Source organism: Pipra filicauda, unplaced genomic scaffold (genome assembly GCF_003945595.2).
Source record: "Pipra filicauda isolate LSUMZ 115617 unplaced genomic scaffold, ASM394559v2 scaffold50_size3627746_pilon, whole genome shotgun sequence".
Lineage (NCBI taxonomy): Eukaryota > Metazoa > Chordata > Aves > Passeriformes > Pipridae > Pipra > Pipra filicauda.
The window spans coordinates 1,620,001-1,642,746 of NW_024104654.1; the positions used below are offsets into that span (position 1 = coordinate 1,620,001).

Below are 22,746 nucleotides of genomic sequence, written 5' to 3' on the forward strand. Positions count from 1 at the left end.
GCAAGGGCAGGGCTCGGGGTGTGTGCTGAAGCCGTGCTTCATTCCCACGCACGAGCTTCCCCTCGGCAAACGCAGTTTCCCTGGAAGGGTGAAAACGAAGAGGGGAAACGAATCTCAGCTGAAGTGGTCTGAATATTATCAGAAAACTTGGGACAAAATCTACAAGCCCCTGCCTTGGGCATTACTGAAGCCGCTTTAGATAGTAATTTACACTGACAAGAGTAATATAGACCCATGTCCGGGGAGAAGCATCTCTTGAGGGTTTTTTCAGCCAAGAGACGTAAGCTTTCAGGAAAGAAGGCACCCAGCCCCTTACTTCTTTACACTCCTTTCCCAGAATTTTCTCTCCTTCATGAGCCCCATGGCTCCACCGTGCTCTGCACTGTTCAGCTTCAGCATCTTCCTCACAAACAACTACACTGTGTTTGTGGACAGCAGTGCAAAACTAAGCACGCTGCAAAATTCATCAGCCTGGTAACCCCATTAACCTTATTTTCTCTCTTGCCCTGTCCGCACATTGTCTTAGATCTGTACTTAGATTGTAAGTTCTTCCACTCCAAGACCGAATCCTGGCAGACTTCAAAGCAGAGCACACACCTAAGAGCTGCATGAACTGCTTGAAAGGTAACGTGCTTGGCTCTGAGCATGAAGGGGCTCACATCAGGCAGAGCAGCTGTTCAGCTTTGCAAAAGGAACACAGACAGGACACAATTGCTCTCATAGGTACATTGTCAGGAAGGGAATAATTATTTAACGTAAAAACCAGTGCTGGAAGAAAAATAAATGGCAATAGCCAGCCACGAAAAACAGATTTGTCATCAGCACCGCAGTGGATTTCTAGAACGTTGCTCTAGCAGGTCACACAGCTAAAAACCCATCCAGGCAGCTCCTATGCATATCTGCTCATTTGTTGTAGGCAGGATGTGAAAAGGCAGCCCTTTTTTCCCCACCCTGTACTCTGTGATTGAATGTATCATCAAGTAGTAAGATGTTAATCAGAGTGCTATCTCCCCAGAGCTGATTCTGAACTGTAAGTGCCATGACTGTGCCTTTCCCAAATCAGAAGACACAGATTGACAAGGCTCTACAGATGCATCTGGACAGGCTGGATTGATGGGCTGAGGCCAACTGAATGAGGTTCAATAAGGCAAAGTGCCAGGTCCTGCACTTGGGTTACAACAATCCCATGCAGCACTGCTTGGAGAAGATTGCCTGGAAAGCTGCCTGGAGGAAAAGAACCTGGAGGTGCTGATTGACAGTAGCTGAACATGAGCCAGCAGTGCGTCCGGGTGGCCACGGCCAATGGCATCCCGGCCTGTATCAGCAATAGTGTGGCCAGCAGGACCAGGGCAGTGATCGTCCCTCCCTGTACTCTGCCCTGGTGAGGCTGCATCTGGAATACCATGTCTAGTTTTGGGCCCCATACTACAGGAAAGACATTGAGGTGCTGGAGCATGTCCAGAGAAGGGCCACAGAGCTGGGGAAGAGTCTGGAGCACAAGCCTGATGAGGAGTGACTGAGGGAGCTGGGGTTGTTTAGCCTGAAGAAAAGGAGGCCTGGGGTGGGGGGTAACCTGATTGCTCTCTACAACTACCTGGAAGGTGAGTGTAGCCAAGTGGGAGTTGGCCTCTTCTCACAGGTAGTAAGTGACAGGATGAGAGAAAATGGCCTCAAGCTGCATCAGGGGAGGTGTAGATTAGGTATTAGGAAAAATCTCTTCACCGAAGAGGTTGTCAAGCACTGGAACAGGCTGCCAAGGGAAGTGGTGGAGTCACTGTCCCTGGGAGTGTTCAAAAAACGTGCAGATGTGGCACTTGGAGATACGGTTTAGTGCTGAAGATGGCAGTGCTCAAAGCCATTAGACTTTTGGAACTTTACCCTAGCACACTGATGAAACCACCATAATGCAGTTGGTAACTTCTGACTGTTAAACTCTGCTTGCTCTCTGCCCCCTTAGTGTATTTCTGACAAAAAACTACTACAATACTTTGTATTCTCTTCATGGCAAATAAAAAGCTGTATTTTAAAACTAGTCTCAATATAAATGTCCAGTAGCCACCAAATTCCAAACAGTTTCTTTGGTCATGGGGTTGTCATTCAATCTCAGCTGAATTCTCACCTGCACAGGCAAGTGAGAGGCAGTAAAACATTTATGGAAACAAACAAATCTGCACGGTATCATTTTTAGTTTAAAAAAGGCAACCAGGAACATGCAGCACTAACAGATTTATTTTCATACCTACTTTAATCTCAAGTGCTATTTATTTGCTCTTGGAGCTTCTATATATATGTGTACCCACACTGAATCCCAGGCAGTTGCAGACCGAGGTGTCCCTAAGTCAGTTTGCAGTGGAGCTGCCAGTGGTGACCAGAGGTCCTTGCTTCAGTCTAGGTGTATCTTCACAGCAGGTGTGCCCCCATAGCCCCCCTCCTCTGCTATTAACCTAATTATAATCCTTACCACCAGGACTTTTTCATCCTCTATCAGGGTGTCTTCCTCCTGTTGCCCTATGCATTCTGCATTGCCAACCCCAGGCTTGCTGCTTTACTCACCCCTGGGTCTGTGTCGTGTCCTGAGCCAGGGGTGAAGGAGCTTCCACTGCACAGCTGCAGCTCGCTGCAACCCAGTCAGTCCCTGATGGTACCAACACTTGAAGGCAGCTCCCCACAGCTCCAGGACAAGCAGTCGGGGATGGGAGAGATGCTGCCTTTTAGTGGTTTGCATACATACATATACATACACACACCCCCACACCCCCCCACACCCACCCCCCACTGGTTGGAAAACTCCCCACGGAAATGCTATGACCTTCCTCAAGTCTTGCAGAGGCACCTATTTTATTAATGGATAAATCAAACTCTAATTTTGGTCAGCTTTTTTTTGATCAGGGAATTCACAAACAGGCAAACATTTCACCAGCAGTGCACCGGCACTTAACATTCAGAATCCATTGATTTGTTTTCTATTGTAACATTACCAATTACAGTATTTCAAACAAAGAAGAAGCTCAAGTTCTTTGCAAAGACTTGTATTTCAAGAATGAAACCATTCACTGCCTGAAGTACCAGTTTGATGAAAATGTTCACAATTGCAGCAGAAATAACTTGACATGGAGAGCTGGGGGCCACTGACAATTTTTCAGTTTTTGAACCTAGTTCAAACAACCTAAGACCACTAAAATCTGAAGCCATGCCTTGTAATAACAAATATGTTCAACTGCACCTATTGGAATAGTAAGACTGAGGACTTAATGTTTTGAACTTGGAATCCAAAACAATGAAAAAATGCAGAACACCTCTAAAAATGGCTGAGACAAAGACTTGCTGATAAAATCTTTGTTATTTCTGAGAACAAGAAAAATGTATAGCTACTCTAACTTGGCATATAATACCCTCAGCTGTGTCTATGCGTTTAAAATACTCCCATCTAGCAAAACCAAATCTATACAAAACCTGAAACACCAAGGTGTGAATCCCTCTGCTTACTCACTGCTGTCTTGCTATATTTTCCCATTACTTTCTTCCTATTGACCTTGCCTCTCCTTGGCACTCTCACATATGGACAGGGGTGCACTGCTCTAGTCGTGACCAAGTCCTAGTTACAACAGTTATAGGCATTAACTTGCAGTTAAATTAATTCTCAGAAACCTTTGTTTTATTAATGATTTTGCAGCTACGAACAACTAAAAGGTACATCTGATATTCCTTCTTAGTGATGCACTCTGGACTGAATGTTACTAATTTTACTTAAAAAAGTAACCTGGCTCAGAAGCATATTCTGCCAAATTACATTCGCAGTTACCCAGGATGAAATCTCAGTACGTGCTGTAACTTTAAATAGGAAAATTTCTAGCATGTATCCATCCCTCCTTGGATCCAAGGGGTATATACACCAGCATGAGCTTGTAGAACAGCAATTCTGTAAAGAGCTGAATGCCAGCCTAAGAGAATGCCAGCTTCAAGTTTAGAATGTTACAAACAATCTTCATATCAAAGGATGCAAAATTCCCTGACTACAGAAGGTACTTAAATTTTTTTTTAATGTCAGACAAAATAACTTCAGAAGTGATCCTGTAAAATAAATGACTACTACATAAATAATATTTCTTACACCATTGCATCATTAAGACTACTGAAGTTTATTATTTCTCAAACTCACTAGAGTATGGATGTTTTCCATATTAAAAGCAGCAAAAATTAAGACTCATAAGAGCTTCTCATTAAAAAGCATCAAATCTGACAACTAAAATAACTGCTTCTCAGAACAATAAAATTCATTAAAACCTGATTTGCTTGTTACAATAAAATCTTAAGGAAAAAAATACCTCAAATGTAAATTGTTCAAGTACAGCCAGTGTGCAATTAAACTAGTTAGAAAATATAACTTAGTAGTGCTTTGTTTCAAAATATACATAATACTGAAAAAAACACTTAAAACCAAGAAACCGAATATTTACCAAGTTTCAAACAGGGTTTCATCAAAATGAGGTAAATCTATGTCACCTGCCATTGAGCTTGGTGCTGAAATGGAGAACAGGTCTTCAAGTATATCTTCCCTTGTAGGACTTTCAAAACCAAGTTTTTTCCCACTGGGTTTGTTTATTGCATCAAGTTCCAAATTAGTGTCCTTTACAGGACTGTAGTAATTGTGGTCCTCACTTGTCACTGCTGCATGTGGCACACTGGTCTTCTCATCAGACCCTGTTGTTGCAACACTACTATCCACCATCTCCATATACATACATTCATCTTCACTTTTTGGAGCCTCTAAGGAAGCAACAGTTGAAGTAGGGGACAGTAACTCTGCCAGTATTTCATCAGTGTTACTATGGGTAGTGCACCCTGACACAGAGTTTGTATTAAATTCAGACTCATTATTTGTGACATCAATCTGATACTGCAGTTCCCTTAAAAAGCTCTGCAATACTTCACTGTCATTTTGAGATTCAATCTGTGATGGGGTGCTTATGCCTCCACTCACAGGTTTTTCCTGTTTCATTTGTTCCACTGCTAGTCTATCCAGTGAAGCCAACTTCTTCTTTTTAGCATTCAGTTTTTTTAACAGTTTCAGGCGAAGTTTTTTTGTTTTGTCACTATCTGACTCTTCTGCCTTCCCAGAGTTACAGTCAAGTGAATGGCACTGAGTCACTTTACCTGAGGTACCCAGTGTACTTCCTGACTTATTCCAAGTTGGACCTGCAATAGTGGTATGCCTTGCTGTTGGAAGACGACTGCTTTGAGAAAATCCTTTGTAATTTGATAAAGGATGACTATTATTACTCTGAGGAGCCAGTGACTTTGGGGTCTCAGTTTTGTTTGTACCTCTGCTTTGAAATCCACCAAAGTTACTCGCGCCCTTCACTGGCAGCCTCACTTCACTTACTTTTTGCATTGAGGGAGTTTTGCAACTTCTCTCATTCTTGAGAACTGAGGCACTTGAAGGCATAAAGGAAGTATTCTTGCTTAATAATTTCTTTACCCAGCTTCCGACAAATCCTCTTTTTTGGTCTTTGTGTGAAGGCTGAACAGAATTATTCGCAGCAGAACTGTCAACTTGAGAATTAATGACAGTTTTGCTTGCATATCTCGAGTCAAGTGATTTTTGTATAGTATTCTCTACTGCTGACAATTTCTTGTTCAGCTGTAGTTCTGAATTTAATCCATGTTCTCTGTTAACTAAATTAGTTCTGTCATCTGTTCTTTGAGCAAGTGATGAGTCAGATGAGTCAGGGTCATGTTTTTTGAGAACAGGAGGAGTAATACTTGCTGGGTTCAACTCTTCTAGAGGTAAGCAAATGTTGGAATTTTCATATAACATGCATTTATTATTCATAGCTAGACCAGTTCCAGCAAGCTCTCCTGTATATGGAGTGTTAAGTGAAAAAGCTGGTTCCTGCTGTTGCAGTGTGCCCATTTCAACAATAAGGTTATTTCTCACCATCTGTCCATTTGGCAGCGATTTACCTTCCGAGTCAACTTGAACTTCTTCAAGCATCAGTGTTACGAGATCATCGTGTGCCAGATTTTCTAAACCATGATGAACAATACTTTCATCCTCAGCTACTCGCTGCTGTTTCTTCTCTGGGGTTCTCACAGAATCCTCTTTGTGCTGTTCTGCAGGTGTTTTGCCTACAGTGCTATCAAAATCACAGTGCAACACCATGGAATTTGACTGTATGTTATTAAGAGGAAAATCTTCAATATTTTTACTCTGGAACTGTGAATTCAGTTCTTCTGGCACATGGGATGTTTTCTTTTCCCAGATAACAATATGAATCTCTGAAGAAGGAACTTCAAATCTTTTATGTCTCTTGCAATATGGCCCCTTTAAATCATCACATTCAAGCCAAGTTCCTGAAAAACAAACAGCAAAGAGACTCAGAGACTTTTAAAGTTGAAGTCACTATCCTCACATTGTCAAGTACTTTTATTAACCCATTCCCCTGACAAGCAAAAAAACAGAGGGTTTTTCTACAGAGAAAACTGGGAGACTTCCACTGTAAAAAGATCAAACACAAGGAGAACTTGCAGCAGTATTATTACAAGTCAGAGTCGGTCAAACATAAAACAAAGCTAAGGGATTTTTGGCTGAGATACTTTGTCTGAAAATACCCTCACAGGTCTGAGGTAAGAACCACCTCTCAAATTAAGTTCCTCTGTAGACCCTTACATTGCCTGGGTGGGAAGCAGGGGGTTTAAGAGAAACTGCTCATTTTAATACTCTTGTCTCATCATCTGCAAATTGTTCATGGATCATGAACAAATCTTTTACAGCTTTAAGAACTTAAAAATAGATATATATGATGTATAGGAGGCTCTTAACTATGCATTTCCCAGCTGCTTCCTCTTCTATTTCTCAAACTCTGGCAGTATGATTAAGACAATTTTCATGTTGTCACAACACTTCGTAAGACTGTACTCCATTCTTTCTACAGAAGCATAAGTACCAAAATATCAATTTTTCCCTTCTCTGATTATGGAGCTTCCATCCATCCTACTATTAGTAATGTCTCTAACATGGATTTGTGCCTCCCACTCCTCAGGTGCCATAAAGTTCAGAAATAAAAAGAAGCTTCGTTAATGCTTATAGTTCCATAGGTTCCCTTGCTTCCAGCCAAGAATGGATGAATCTCTGGTTTCAAAATAACCAATACTATTTGTCCCACAGTCATGGTCAGACTGAATTTTTTTAACTTTTACGAAGTTATGAATGGAAAAAGCCCTAGGTAAATTACTTTTGCCAGTGAGTGCACTGTAGGGCAGAACATTGCTGAACAAATCAGTTAAACCAAACCTAAACCTTCACTTCAGGTAACAAGTTCCCCCAATTATTCACATCATTTTAATATGAAGTTTAGAATGCAGACAAAAGAAATCTTTATTATATATTGACTGTTGAGATTACTGCAGTAACTCATAAAACAGTATTTCATGTAGATTTATGAAGTATTATGAAGATAAGAACTATAAACTCTACCTTACCTATCTCTTATGAGGAATGGCTGAGGGAGTTGGGCCTGTTCTGCCTCGAGAAGAGATGACTGACAGGGGACCTCATCAATGTCTATAAGTATCTGAAGGGAGAGTATCAAGGAGGATGGAGCCAGGCTCTCCTCAGTGGTGCCAAGCAATAGGAAAACAGGCAAAGGGCACAAACTGATGCAGAAGAAGTTTCACCTGAGTATGAGGCAGAACTTCTTTACTGTGCAGGTGAACGAGCACTGGAACAGGTTGCCCAGAGGTTGTGGAGCCTCCCTCACTGCAGATATTCAAGAACCTCACTGGAGACATTCAAGAACCATCTGGGCACAGTTCTGTGCAATGTGCTCTATGATGGCCCTGCTTGAGCAGGGAGGTTGGACCAGATGACCCACTGTGGTCCCTTCCAACCTTACCCATTCTCTGATTCTTACCATCAGGATTCAAAGACCAGGCTATGAAGTGCTTCTTATCTGTCTGATACTGAATAATAGATGTTATTTGGTAAGTGTCTTCCTCAAATTGAAATGAATATTTCTTCAAGTTGTTATGTGGCAAGCCTTCCACGAAATGTAACATTAATATTGAAGGTACTCTGACAAAGAAACAATAAAGAACCAGTTTATTACAATAAAACAGTGGCAAAAGTTCCTAATGAAAAAGTAAGGTATCTCTAAGAGTATGTGGTTCTGCCCTTATTATTCTACTTCCTCACAGGACTCTTCAGATTGCACAGTAGTCAAGGGAAAAGAACATCCCAACTGGATATTCCATTTTGTTATAGATTAGGGGGAAAAAACACCATCAAATAAGGGATTTGGGGAGTGAAGAAAAATTGGGGGGGGACAAAAAAAAAGGAGAAAACTGTGCCATAATCACAGTAGGAAAGGATATTGTTCCCAAGTCAAACTAGTAAACAAATGATCAAACAAGTTTTATTCACCAGTGGCAGGGGCTATGGAAAGGCTGACACAGGATACAATTTTTCTCTATATACTGCTTGATATAAGTATTTATGACCTGGATCAAACACACGCGCTGGTCAGCATGTTAAACAATGTTCTATGTTTCACGTTTATTAAACACTATTTGCCATTTCAGCATTTAAGAATGATCTAAAATATTAAAAAGTGAGTATTTATCAGATTTTAAAGTTTAGAATCTCTGTAAACCCAAATCACAGTTTAGTTTTGAAAGTCATACATTCAGTAAATGAACTGTATGAATGAATTGTACGTATTTTATTTTCAAGTTCATATATTCAAACTTACTTTTCCAAAACCATCTGTCGTCTTTGAGATCTATCACCACAGTTATTACATGGTCCAATATGAACAGCGTTAAGTGGATGCCAATCAGGGATTATATTTGCAAATGTTGTTAGTGTTTTCTCAAATCTGGACACACAAAAAAAAATAGAGTAAGTTCAGTTGCAGATCAGAAAACAATAAATATACATACTTCACCAGGAGAAAAAAGTTATAAAAACATTATGGCAAAGCCAAATTCTATTTGTGTTCAGGCCGTTTGTGTGAAATTCCCCGTGACTGCATCACATCCAAGTCAGCACTGAATTCAGTTCTCCCAAACAGTATCAGTCACAATTTGTTTTCAGCAGCTCTGTGGCCTTCAGGTTCACATTATTTGATTATTTGTTCTTTTTCCCTTTTCATGTTATCTCCATTTCCTTTCCAACATAGGACAGAGCTTGTACCAGAACCCACATAATTTACTAGCTAATACGAAATCTCAAGAAGAGAAGAAAGCGGTAACAAATTACCTCAGAATCCATGTTATACAAGGTCTTGTTTTTAAAAAACAGCACATTCATAGCAGAGATTACACAGAGGTTATATTATATGAAAATACAATGTACGGGATATTAAAGCAAAGTAACATAGTTTATTAATTCATTAGCCACAGAAAGGACTTCCATTGTATTCAACCTAACCTAAATTTTTCAACTTTTAAAAAAGCACAGTATGTAACCAAGGCTATTGAACACATACCTATTAACTGTCAGAGTAACAGACAGCATTAACCTCATTTCATTTGGGAATCTAGAATTTTATTGTATAAACCTAAGACGGTAGAGAGAAACAGATGTTTTCCAAATAAAGTGAGCTGTCTTCTTAAGGTGTCTCTCTTCTTCTGCTGACTCTAAAAGGAGCCCAAATTACTAGCTTGTACCTGCAGCTACACAGAAGTAAATCGATTCTCAAAAAATTACTTCCCTGTAATACTATTTTAAAATAGATAAATTATGTTAGAGAATCTCTGATCCTTTGTAATCCAAATGAATATTACAGGTATTCTTTAAAAGGAAAAGTGTTAGGCATATATTCTTTAGAACCACAACAACTTGAATACTCTCAGCAAAATACCAGAGCAAGTGTGGCCACAGACTCGCAGTGTTACCTATTATTTCTTTCTTAATTGATAACATGGTTTCTTAAGACACATAATAGCAGTAAACTATTTGCAAATGCTAACCTAAAAAAGTGGATCACATACAACTCCACGAACAAGCTTAAGCTTGATAAAATCTGGAAATCTAAAGAAAGCCAACTATCATATATGGATTTTAAAAGGTAGGGTAGAACAGCTATATAGAAGCTACTTAAAAATCTCACCGGTTCTGGTATTTGTAGCCACAATATACACATTCAAACTTCCATGAAAATGAATGCAAGAATAGTTTCTCGGCTTGTTGATCCAACTGTAAGAGTAGATGGAGTGCAAACACTGGATTCTCCATATTACCTTCAAAGATGGGGCAGAAAAAAACAGTCACTGAATATCTGAAATCACCTTTCAGTACTTCAAAAAGGAAGGAAATAAGCTTATTGCTAGGATTTAAATTTCAGTTATCATTTCAAGGCTCTGTTTCTAATCCTCACAGCAAAGGGACTGATCCATGTTATTAGGTTGTTATCAGTGACAAGTTTGTGATGACAGCATAATTACAAATATGGGAATATGCTCTTTGAAAAGTCAAAACAGGCAAGGGACAAAACAGCTGATCATACTATAAAGTATGTGTACGTTACCAGCTCAAGTAAATGTATTTCCAGACTGTCTTGCATGCATGTGTATACACACACTTTTATGTACTGACAGAAAAGGCTTTACATATAGTTTCCTGAAAGTAAATACTGAGGTGCTGCAAGAAGTACTTACCCAATTCACACCTAAGCCGAGGCTGAAGCTGTGTAAACATTAAGTTTCTGACTTCATTGAGATGAGATTCTGCTTTTGGAAGAACATCTACAGAAAAAAATACGTCTTCATGTATTTATGTGCGACACTCCACCTTTTCATACACATATGTAACCCCTAACATGCACTCTTTCTCTGCAAACTGATGCCTTTCATATTGACCCATACTTGCCTGAAACTTGGTAAAACAGTCAATTCTTGGTATTAATTGATTTGAAAATTAGAGAGGAATTTACACAAGTTACTCACATTTTACTACAGTGTGCTAACTAAAAACTACTTGATCTGATTAAATTACAGCTAAGAGTGCACACCAACAGCTAGATAGCAACAATTTTTAAGGATACTGTGACCACATATTACAAATCCTGCAGATTCACAGATTAGAAGCAAACTTTAAAACCTAAACATTAAGACCAAAAGCAGGAAAATTTGCTTACATATTTTCTAATGTTTTACAATAATAAAACGTTTAAATGTACTGTTTCAGATTAAATACTAATTTCCTAAATGAGCCTTTAAAACAGTAAAAATAATTTTACACTTAAAAATAATTTTTTATGTCATGTATCTTATTATGTATTTTAATTTTGCAAGTTATGTTGTTTCCACACAAACACACTCTTTAAGCGCAAGCAAGAACATAACTTCTACTACACAATCATGATCATAACCTGCAGAAATTAAAGGATGTATTTAGAATAGCTGTTGAAACTGTTTATTACATATAAACTCTATGCACAGAAAAAAGGAAAACAGAAGTTTCTTGCAGCTATATTGCTTTCTATTGTTTTTAAAAGCAGCTGTATGAAAGAGATGCTGAAAAACTACACAGAAAGGCAGAATAAATTCTACACCTCTTCTCCACAATACTCTTCATCCAATCCCCTCCCCACTTGTTAGTTACCCAAACAAAGTTTTGCAGCAACTCCTGAAAATGAAAAGGTTTATGTTCTCTCAAACAACACTATATTCCAATACTTAACATCCCCATTTAAAGGTTATTGCACAGCAGAGCTCCTTTGCAAACACAGCCCATCAAAAGGGAAAGAAAAACATCTCAGAGAGGTTCTGTGAAGGTAGAGGGCTTCCCAGTAACAGCTGAAAACCTAAATTCAAGCACCCTGACTTTCTGGCAAGCAGAGTATATGAACTACTTCAGAATATTTGGGGTTTTTTTCCCCCCCTCTGTAACATGGATTAAACCACTTTTGATACACCTGTAATTTTTCTCAGAAAAGACATGACATTCTTAAAGTTACCTTAGGCTGTTCTGGGACTATAGTCTCTATATTCAAACACAGATATTCCAATGGGATGTCTATGGACATTCATGAAAGGTACTGACTAACCAGAGAGCTCTTTAATTATCTAACAGATGATGTCTTAGAAGTTTAGACTTAGGACACCAATGGTCCAGTTCAAGAGGACTGAAAAAACCATGATCTTAGTTTAAGAGTCTTAAACTGAATCCACGGAACAGAAAATGGTCGAAGACCACAGCAGCAGATTACAGTGACACATGCTCCTCTGAGTGCAGCTGTGCTGCTGGATGGTTGCCCTGAGCTGCCCATCACAGCCCCTGTGCTCAGAGGTCAGTCCTCAAACCCATTAAGCCGACCTGACCTGTTAACCCCCTGTTAACCTTCCCAGACCACACGAACAAGGTTAATGTGTTTGACTACTTTTGACTGAGACAAGTTAGGAAGCACTGTCATCTACACTGCAGCCTGCAGACCCCAGGGGAAGCATTCCTTCAGTGAGCACGGCTGGAGCCAGGAAAGAACATATGTTCCCGGCTTTACTATTTTTGGTGTGACAAGGCAACTACTGCCTATTTGAACAAGGATATAAACCACAACAGAAATTATTTTGAAGATTGATATTAGAACAGCATCCTAACATGTTAACCAACAAGGGGGAGGGAAACAAAGTAAGGCTCAATTACATAATAAATCACAAAACCTTCATGTGGCACGTGAAAAAAACAATTCAAGAGACGCTCAGTGTTTGATGCCTTCAAAGCGTGCACGTTTGCCCCAAGAAAAACAATTTCAGAGGTTACTAGGAGTCTGCTATATAAAGCACAGTACTCTGCAAATTCATGGTAATGAACTGTAACTCATTCTTTTGTGATCTTGAAATAGAACGGAGGCATATTTAAGTGCACTGTACTAAATTTCACATATTTGTGGTCAGAAAAAACAGCAGCTAAATTTACTCACCTTTTACTTTACTCCTTTTACAGGTATTCAGTAGCATAGTTGCTTGACTATATTTTGTTAGAAGTTTCTGGAGTAAACATTTTCCATTGTTACATTCTTCTGCTAGGGCAAGTTTTAATGTTTCTAGGTGTACCAGTGCTGACAAAATGCAATCTAACCAACAAAGATTATGTATGTTTCTCCACTGAAGACACAAATCTGTGTTATTAGTGGAACCTTTATCCTCTTTCAGTGAAATTTCAAATGTTGTTGATAAAAGTTCAGAATTTGGCAAGGATTGTATTCTGGGACTAGAAGACTTAGGTGGATTTTCTTGATAGTTGTCGGTCTTGGTGGTTGTTTCAAAATCCATCTTCTGCATGCAAGACTCCACATTGTTTCCAGGTTTCTGCTGGTCATTTTGTAATACATCAAGTAGGCTTGACTTAGGAATACAGAAGCTATTCTGAGAGCATTTCACAGTAGGGTCTGTATTAATAGAATGCTCAGCATTTACCAGATGATTAGTTCTTGCTTTTTTTGGATCTGATTCAACAGGAGAAAAGTCACTGGTATCACACAATTTTCTTTTCTTATGAGTAGATGGAGCTTGATGATGTTCTGAACCAGCAGAAGTAATTATGCTGTCTAATGGTTTATAACCAAGTGGGTAGATACACTAAAGGAAAGAAAGTTACAGTGAAATGTACAAAGCAATTTCAGGTGAACAAGAGCTAAAAATAGGTATAAAACATAATGTTAAAATGGAATGTAGAATCACAGAATGGCTTGGGTTCAAAGGGACCCTACAGACTATCTAGTTCTAAGCCTCCTGCCATGGGCAGGGACATCTTTCACTAGACCAGGTTTCTCAGAGCTCCATCCAACCCAGCCTTAAGGACTTCTGTAAAGTGATATTGTAATTAAGTCAATACATATATTCAACATATATATGATAGGAAGTGTCTTTTACTCAACCATTGTCTTTTGAGCAATTGTGAAGTAAATGTATCAGTAGTGATAATTCAACACTACTTTTCCAGTAAATTCTTCCAGCTGCTGAAAACAACCTCATTTTGCTAAGGAGCGTCTTCTTGTCTTATTCTACGCTAAATGCATTCCTTTAGGGTACAGATTTGGCATGATCATCTCATGCCTGAGAGACTGCTGGTGTCCAAACTGGCAGAGTATCCTCTCAGGCTATCCCAATGCCTTAGACCAGTGTTGGTAAGGTCATATACACATACAGCTATTCTGCAACCAGAATACAGACAAGTAGCTATTACAAATCTCCAAAACTATACAATAATTAGTTAAAAGTAGGAAGGGATGGGAAAAGCATCTCAGAGACACATATCTCGTCTAGCCTCTACTAATTTAAGGGCACCGGTCCACTTGGGATTGCTATACCCTCCCCACGTACATGAAGCAGCGAAGGGAGACACAGCAAAATCACACAACTCAAATATTAAGCAGCACAGAAATCCAGCTAAGGTTAAACATAAAAAGAAAAGGAAAAAAATAAAAGAAAAACATTGTAATTATAATTATAAACCTATTTGCATTTCCCAGACATAAAGAAGGAAAAATGGAAAACTCACATCTGCAAGAATCATGAATTCGTTACACGGACCATCAAATTTTCATCTTCTATTCTGACTCGTACAAAGATTCATTTAGTACCACTTATGTTCCCTTGTTACATAAGCAAATCCCTCCTTGATTTACTCTTTTAATTCTTTAGGGTAAGTACCTATGCCTAAACACTGTACAAAGATTAATTATGGAGCTTTTTCTATACACAGGCAAATATCCTTAAGCATACAGACTGAAAGGGGTCCTATTTCAATAGTCTGCTTACTACCACCAAAGTCGTGAATTTAGAGAGGTGTAACCACTGAAGGTAAAGGCCTCTGCACTGCCAAATAAAACTGTTTATTAGTGTAATACCTGAGGATTTTCACAAAGAAAAATGGACTCTTGAAAATTAATACGGTAAGTCCTTAAAGCTTGGATCTGACCCTTCTCTTTGCAGACTGGACAATACTCATGTGCAGTTGTTTCCACGGGATTACAGTTCTGAAATAAAGATAAACCAAGAAAGATAAAGCAGCATAAATTTATGCATTTCTTATATTCTCCAAAGGTAAGACATACATATCAGGATAAAAAAACAATGTGCAACTTCTAAATATAATACCGTACAATGTGAAAAAATAAACTACATTGGTTTCTTTTTTAGCATTTATATATTTGTACGGTAGCATGTTCTAAATAAATTTATATTTTTATTTAAATACTAAAATAAGGCATCTTTAACAACACAGTTACGCACATTTTATTCTATTTGAACTAAACCACAGGGCACTTATTGCCAGAGAACACAAGCTCAGATCTTTTTAAGACAAATCAATTTTCATAAGAATGCAAACAATTATAAAAATAGTGCCAGTAAAAAAAATCAGAGGCACTGATCTACTGAGAATAATCTTTCGCCATTGTTATAGATTTCCGTGGAAAATAATTTTGGGAATTTTTTTGGTAAAATTAAGACCAATTAAAAATCTCTCAAAACAGAGAAAAATATGAACTTTGCACATATGTAAAACAAGTTTCAACTGACTTTTCCCAAATACCCCACCATGTGGAGTGTCGATTTCCCTATACCAGTCCCTTCTCCAATCACTTGCAAACCATTTGTAGTCTTCTGGGTATCCATCATTCTGAGCCACTGGCTAACTTATGTCACTTGTAACAATGTCATGACCACTAAGGATTTTTCAAAGACTCCTGAAAAATAAGAAGTAAATAAAACAATTAAAGAAAAATTAGGCTGAAGTTTGGGAAACAAAAAATAGCAACAATAATGCAGCTTGTATAATTTGTGGAAATGAATTCAGAAGAGTATTTCTTTAATGGAAAATACTTTTTTTCCAGTGCAGATTATGAACTCAAAACTTTAAATTAAGTCACATAATAGATTTAACTGCTTTAAGTCCTGAATTTGCAAGCTTATCTATTCTTTGCACTACAAGGTCTCACATATTTTCCAAGTGCAGAAATGTAGAAGTCTTGCTGGGCATCTCACCTTACTTCATCTAACCCTCAGAAAGAATGAACTTTAAAAATGTCCACAGTAAGATCCCATGGGGCTATAGGTTAGTGCTGAGGACCATTAAAAAAACAACCAACCAAAAAAACCCCACTGTTGCATCTTTCAAGACAGTGAATTTATTGCATAATAAACTGTTAGAAGTTTGTCCTGCAAACATAACAATGTTTAACTACAGAAGGGCATTCTGCTGCTACTGCCATTTTTGGAAATTTCTCCTAATGTTAATTTAACAATGTTATAGTCTTCCTTGCAAACTAAAGCTCTTCCACAGTTATCATTACTATGTAACTCCACTGCATATTTTACAAGTGACACCGAATATTCTATTTCAAATGACTCTTAAATTCAGAGTCAAAATTTTCTTTTCTCACCTATCACACATACACACAGACTCAGTTGTGGAGCACCACTTTAGTATGACCCAGGTGCACATCAGAAGGCAGTTCCTTAAGTCCATTCTTTCACTGGCACTGGGGTTAACTACACCTTGAATCAGCCAGCAAAACCAGGGGGGTGGAACTACAGGGATCCAGTTCTGCTCCTGTTGACTTCCAATGGAACTAACTAGAATAAATACATATTTCTTCAAGATGCATGAGAAATTAAGGTAAGCTGAATTGCAAAATCATCAATGTAAAATCTTTCCTTCAGCCACAACTGTTCCCTTTTCAATACTTCCACTGAAAAGCATCTTCTCTCATACCATGATGTCCTTTCAACCCTTTCATACAGTACAGCATCAACTCAGATTCTAGTTCCTTTCAAAAAGGGAAATTTCTCAAGGCATTCTTTGAGACCAGTGCCAATACCAGTTCAACCCAAACGCATTTATAATATTTGGCAAGGCGAGACCCTACAGAACTGGACAGAATGCTAAAAACCAACAGAGCATCAATTAAAAACAGCACAGTAGAACAATGCAACCACTCATTTCAAATCAGACCCCAAGGGCAACTTAAGACTGGGTCAAAATGAGATGATGGTGTGTCACATTGACACTCTCAACGTGTTCAGCAGCACTCCTCAGAATTACGAGGCTGCAGCATGTAGAGACAGTATACTCTGACTTATAAAACTAGTGGTTGTAACAGAATAGAAGGCAAGAGCATAAAAATATCAATGCACATGCCCCAGAGCACATGTTTAATTTTCAAAGTAATGCTAGAAGGTGCATAAGAAACAGTACAGTCCTGGGCTCACGCAAGGTGAAAAGTGATGAATTAGCTAAAAGTATGCACACTTGCTGAACTATAAAGGAAAAGCAAGCACTCCCAGTTTTTCACCCAGTGGCAACAGCACTATCACACTGCAACTCAACTATATTATCATATATTTAGTCTAGCCAGGAAGCTGATTTTTTAAATACAATAACAAGTAGTACAGATATCAACCTATATCATAGGTTATATCAGATAACACCCTAAAACACATAACTTTACTCTTCAAGGGACTTTTAGTCAATTCCTTGGCCTGAAGCAGTCTCAGCTCTCCATTGTAAATAAAAAACATAGCTTACATGACAGAAATTCTCCAAGAAATTCCTCACCACATAAATAAAACACACACTTAAAAGGTTAGTAACACTAATAAGCTGCAGGTTATTCCTTCTAATTCCTTTGCAAGTCCCTGTTTTCCCTGTCAGCCCTCTCAAAAGGAAAGCAAGTTGGTTTTTTTCAATTATGTTCAGTCTCTGTTACTTCTGCCCTTCTTTTTAAAGCTTAAATACTGTTCTGAGATGTACAATACCTCCCCCCAGCTATAATCACCCAGCAATAGTACTACAGTACTGGAGCAAAGACTTTTATTCCTCTTGTGAATATAGCAACTTTAAAAAAAATTAATTATCCTTTCAGTTCAAAGACATAAACACAAAAAGCAAATAAAACAGGTCTGCCAATACTAGATATGCAGAGTGGTACTAAGTGGCCTGCCTATACTTTTCAAAGAGCTTGTAACATTGCAGGAAGTTACTGGTGATCTTTGCACAATCTGTGAAAACTGGGCACGAGATCAACAAAGCTGCCAAAAAACCAACAAAGGAAAAGACTGCTGCACCAAGTACTGAAACAATCCATTGTAGCCAAGTGCAATAAGTGCATTACAGATGCGAAAGTACACAGGAATGCACTTTCAAACTTACTGGATCACGTTCTAAAGCATTTATGCTACTTTCCTTCTTTTAGTCTGAATACTGAAAAATGTAATGCAAAATATGCTATGGACATGGCATAATTATGTAATTATAATTATGCTATGGTTATGCTTCCTTGAGGACATGAGGTAATCTAACAGTTCACTGCAGAACAGGGGGTGTCCTCTCTTCTATTTCTCTCCCCCCACCTTCCCTGATAGCTCACATACTCATCAGACTTTCCATGAGCTAACTGAACTCACAGGAAAGCAAAAAACTCAGCAAAGCACAAGTTTTTCTGCTATTCCAGTGAGTTAAATTGGCCTATGAAAACTCCAATGACCTACAAAGCTGACAAGGCAGAAGACAGAAAACAAGGAAAAAGGGAAGGATTGGAAAGATATAGTTTGATGGGTAAACTGTTAGACGGCTAAGGAATTGGCTGGATGGCCACATCCAAAGAGTTGAAGCTCTGTGCCCTAAGCAAAAACCAGTAATGAGTGGTGTTGCTCAAGGGCCCATATTGGGATCAATACCATTTACTGTCTTCAGCAACGGGGCACAGACAGTGGGACTGGGTGCTCTCTCAGGGAGTCTGTGGATGACACCAAACCGAGTGGTGCAACTGATGGGCTAGGGAAAAGAGGTGACATTCAGAGGAACCTGAAAGCAACTTTCTTTACATCGCAGCCTGTAAGTGCTGGGCAGAATTGCAAATCTCCATGGAGGGGGAGCAAGCACAAATTTCTTTCCTGAAAGAAGTCTAACACAGACTAACCAAATTAAGATAAAACTGATGAAGTTTCAAAATAAACTAGGGTGCCAGTTTAGAAAGTTCTAAAAATTTCTTCTTCAGTCAGACTTGTCTTAAACATTCTCATACTAAATGCTTTTATGGGTGTATGAGAAGCAACAGAGGCTACATGTTTTGCTGACAAAACATTCAGTTTTTCCGAAAAAAAAAGTCAGTGTTTTAATATGGTTTAAATTAATGGCGTTTATTATAGCTGCAGCTAAGAGATGCAAGACTTCGGGAAGGCACTTGGTGCAGGCAGAGCCGTAATCCCTGCCCCACGGCAGTGGAAATGAGGGGCTAAGGGTGGATGGATGGATGGATGGATGGATGGCAAGCAGCTGATCCAGCCCAGTGCGCGGGTCCTGCCCTTCCACACCGAAACGTGCCCAGCTCTTTCAGATAAACCTATGGTTAAACTGCCTCCTCAGTTCTTAATCCACATCCAGAGTGGTCCATACACTATGGAAAGACTGCAGAGGAAAAAAGCGTTTGTAGAGTTAATCGCTGGAACACGAGAAGCCGCGCAAGGGGCGGGTGTGCACGGACACACACAGACGGCACAGAGCGCGTCCCTGGTTAACGGGGAGCGGAGGGGCCGCGCCCCTTCGTCACACAGCTACTGACATGAAATACTCAGTCGGCATTTCGGAACCCGGGACACCTCCCCGCTCTCCGCCGCAGCCACACCGAAGGGCCCGGGACAGGCCGGGGCCGCCACACTCCACCGGCCACAGCCCTCACCCGGCCCGTGGTGGACACGGCTCCAGCCCCGCTCTCACCTGCCGGCTCCCACCGCTCCCGCAGCTCTCGGTTCCCGGCACTCCCGGCTCCTCGCGCAGCCCTGGGCCCCGTCGCGCGTGGCCGGCTCAGCCCGCCCGGCCGCCGCCACCGCCGCCGCTGCTGCGCAGCTTCCGGTGCACTCCCGCCGCCATGCGGGCCCGCCCGCCCCGCTCCCGGCAGGCAGCGGGGGCGGAGCCGCTAGCGGGCGGGGTCGGGGCTGCGCCGCAGCCCTGCGAGCGGCCCCGGGGTATTTTCCGCTCCTTCCCGCCGCGCTCCATCACTCAGGCGGGGCGGTGGGAGGGACGGCCTGAGAGGCCGGTCTTCCGCCGCCTCCCTGGGCGCCTGAGCGGGGAGGGCCCGGCACCTGCTTCCCCCGCCCGCCCCTCGGTCCGGGGGGTGACGTGCGGCAGCCGCAGCTCCCGGGCGGGAGGGGCGGCCCCGGTAAAGGGAGAGACGGCGCTGCCGCCGTTCCGCGCCTTGCTCGGGGCACGGAGTTGATGATTAACCTGCGGTTCATTGAATACCTACCTGGCTCAAGTCGCGCCCAGGATGTGGTTTAACCTTGTCCGAGGTTTCGGTACCTCGGGTTTTGCCTTTCTGCCTGAGACCCTGGTGCTGCCAGTTTTGCTGCTACCGAAGCGCTGCGGGGATGTGCAGCTCCCCGTTGAAAATCTCTGCTGTTAATATCAGCCTAGACTTCGCTTTACAGTCGTTTTTAGAGGTTTGAGGCTCCAGAGGTCGAGGTGATGTGGGACTCTCGGTCTCGGCGAGCATTTTTGCAGCAGCAGCAGCAGCAGCAGCAGCCTCGGGCTGCAGTAGCTGGCACTTGAATCCATGTTGGCTCCTTTTCCTCGGGCGTGAGCTGCAAGGAGCTCAGCAGCTTCGGCATTTAGGTCAGTGCTCTGCTTCTCTTACGTCAAGAAAGCTGTCAGTGTGGACCAAGCCAGCCTGCTCCCCGGGGCTGGAGGGAATGAGTCAGGGAATGGTTCTGGTGATAGCACAAAAAATACCTTCTCTCCTACTGCCTGCCTCTGCTTTCCGGCCTCTGCTTTCCTGACACGTTAACCCTGGTTGCCTTTTTAAAAAGTGTTTAGCACTGTGTGATTTTCATCGCGAAATGATATGTTAGTACGATGGGTCCACTGTAACATCTATAATCTAGCTTTTGCTGTAGTTATTCCTGTAATTTTTGCAGCAGTGTTTTGAAGATTTAAGTAATGTTTGAGGGTATTTTGCTCTATTGGAGGAAGCTGTTTGCCTGACCAGCGAAAGATTGTAATGAAACTTGCTAATAATTTTGTGGGAGGTCTTTTTTAATATTGATCTTGTGGTTTGGTTCATTATTGCTTTCATTGTGGAGAATGTGTTTTTTTCCTGTGTACTTTCATCAGAAGTGCAAAGCACTTTTGGCGATGTTGAGTAGGAGAAGGAACTAATTTGCTCTACATCCATTGAGATGGGTGTTTCTACGGACACACTGCATTTGATTTGTATTTAATCTCTTTTTCTAGTGGCTCTCTTTAACTGTTAAAACTGGTCAAATAATGAAATCCACTGAATAAATGTTGTTTAATAGTTTCATTAGGTAGTTGTATGTATGCAGTAATTTTTCTCATGGCATTTTAGGACTCTCAGAGTATTGTGGGTCCAGCCCTAGTAATACTTGCTTATGGTTTAGTTTCTTATCGTTGTAGTGTAATTTTTTAGTTTTCCTAGGGGTGTCTAGGGTCCATTGGTAAATTAATTTACGTTTGGGGACAGACTTTTTAACAGAGTCTGTGGCAATAGCACATGGAACAATGGTTTTAATCTAAAAGGGGGTGTGTTCAAACTAGAAATAATTCAGAAATACGTTGCAATGAGGGTGGTGAAACACTGGCACAGGTTGCCCAGAGAGGTGGTGGATGCCCTGTCCCTGGAAACATTCAAGGCCGTTTTGGTCAGGGCTCTCAGCAACCTGATGCCTCATTGAACATGTCCCTGCTTATTGAAGGATGGTTGGAGTAGATGACCTTTAAAGGTCCCTTCCAACCCAAACTTTTCTATGATGTCAATTATTTTTCTATATACTGTTAAGTACCACAGTAGGATTTACTGGTATAACTTCTTTTTTCCTCCCTGATATTCAAATTGGTTAAAGGAAAGCTTGTGCCAAAGAAAGAATCCAGACCTGAGTTTTTCCATATGCTTAAGGAAGAGAATTTGCGTGTTGGCAAAGAAAAGAAACTGACATTTTTCATCTCACGATACAATAGAAATTGAGTTGTGCTGAACAAAACAGTCCTAAAGTAATAATTGCTACATTATGCCAACCCCGCAGACACCAGGAATTGATTTGAGTGTTCCAGATGTGGACTGGTAATGACTTTGGGATCTAGTTAGACTGCTGTTTGCTCAAATCTAGTTTTCTCTGTCGTGTTGTGTCAATTTGGTTAGATTTGGTTTAGATTTAACTAACAATATATGAGCACATGGCTTATTTCTTGTTTTACTGATTTCTGTCTTTACCTTTTGAAACTATTTTTTCTTAACATAGAGTAGAAGGGTTTTTAGATACAATTTTTGAAACTGCTTTGATTCAGGCAAGTGAATGAACATAAATACCCAATTTAACTTTCTGAATCTGGGTATTATCATCTTGTTGCACTCTTCTTCAAGCGTAATTTGCCAACTTTGTCATTACATTGACAGTAAAGACTCATAGAGGCTCCTCCCAGGCCTCTCCAAGATGAACTCTGAAACGAGTTTAATGAGTTTAATTTGTTTAAGGCTTGATATGCATGTTGCTTTCAAAGAGCAACATATCTGTACAAGAAACCATTGTCTAGATCATACTTAGTAATATTGGGGAAATAAAATTCAGGGCGTATATTTAGAAAATTGTACTCAGGCTGAGAACATATGCTATTAGTGTGTGTCTTCTAAAAATATTTTCACATGCAAATTACACACCCGTTGGCTGCTTATTTCTAACCAGATTGTTGCTGCATGATGGTCCCTGAGAAACTGAATATGGAGTGGG

General features: G+C 40.3%; 1 protein-coding gene and 1 long non-coding RNA gene across 20 annotated transcripts in view; one reads left to right on the forward strand and one right to left on the reverse strand.

The window, feature by feature from the left end:
• Positions 1–2,821: 2,821 nt before the first annotated feature.
• Positions 2,822–19,889, reverse strand: USPL1 (ubiquitin specific peptidase like 1). 4 transcript variants are annotated; one of them, XM_027727161.2, is made up of 9 exons: positions 19,724–19,889; positions 15,526–15,692; positions 14,853–14,981; positions 12,924–13,581; positions 10,660–10,746; positions 10,113–10,242; positions 8,751–8,876; positions 7,914–8,074; positions 2,822–6,354 (listed from the first exon to the last, which is right to left on the reverse strand). In XM_027727161.2, the coding sequence occupies exons 2-9, from the start codon at positions 15,622–15,624 to the stop codon at positions 4,454–4,456; spliced, it is 3,291 nt and encodes a 1,096-aa protein (XP_027582962.1). In that variant the 5' UTR covers positions 15,625–15,692; positions 19,724–19,889; the 3' UTR covers positions 2,822–4,453. The 4 variants fall into 4 exon arrangements, with proteins under 4 accessions (XP_027582962.1, XP_027582961.1, XP_039242789.1 ...); XM_027727160.2 differs by having other exon boundaries at positions 15,526–19,414; XM_039386855.1 differs by having other exon boundaries at positions 15,597–19,887.
• Positions 19,890–19,946: 57 nt separating this feature from the next.
• Positions 19,947–22,746, forward strand: part of LOC120324383 — a 36,851-nt gene continuing 34,051 nt past the window's right edge. For 3 of the 16 annotated variants that reach the window (XR_005565653.1, XR_005565660.1, XR_005565655.1), the window contains exon 1: positions 19,957–20,617. This is a non-coding gene — a long non-coding RNA (uncharacterized LOC120324383). Of the gene's footprint in view, positions 20,618–22,746 lie in introns of all 16 variants that reach the window. The other 13 variants (XR_005565668.1, XR_005565657.1, XR_005565662.1 and 10 more) reach the window with 9 other exon arrangements.

Coding starts and splice junctions, on each gene's coding strand:
- USPL1 (XM_027727161.2), bottom strand. CDS start 15,624: ATGATGGATACCCAGAAGACTACAAATGGTTTGCAAGTGATTGGAGAA. Junction 14,982..15,525: donor TGGTGGGGTATTTGGGAAAA/GTCAGTTGAAAC, acceptor TCTTTATTTCAG/AACTGTAATCCCGTGGAAAC. Junction 6,355..7,913: donor CTGGTCTTTGAATCCTGATG/GTAAGAATCAGA, acceptor TTTGTTTTTCAG/GAACTTGGCTTGAATGTGAT.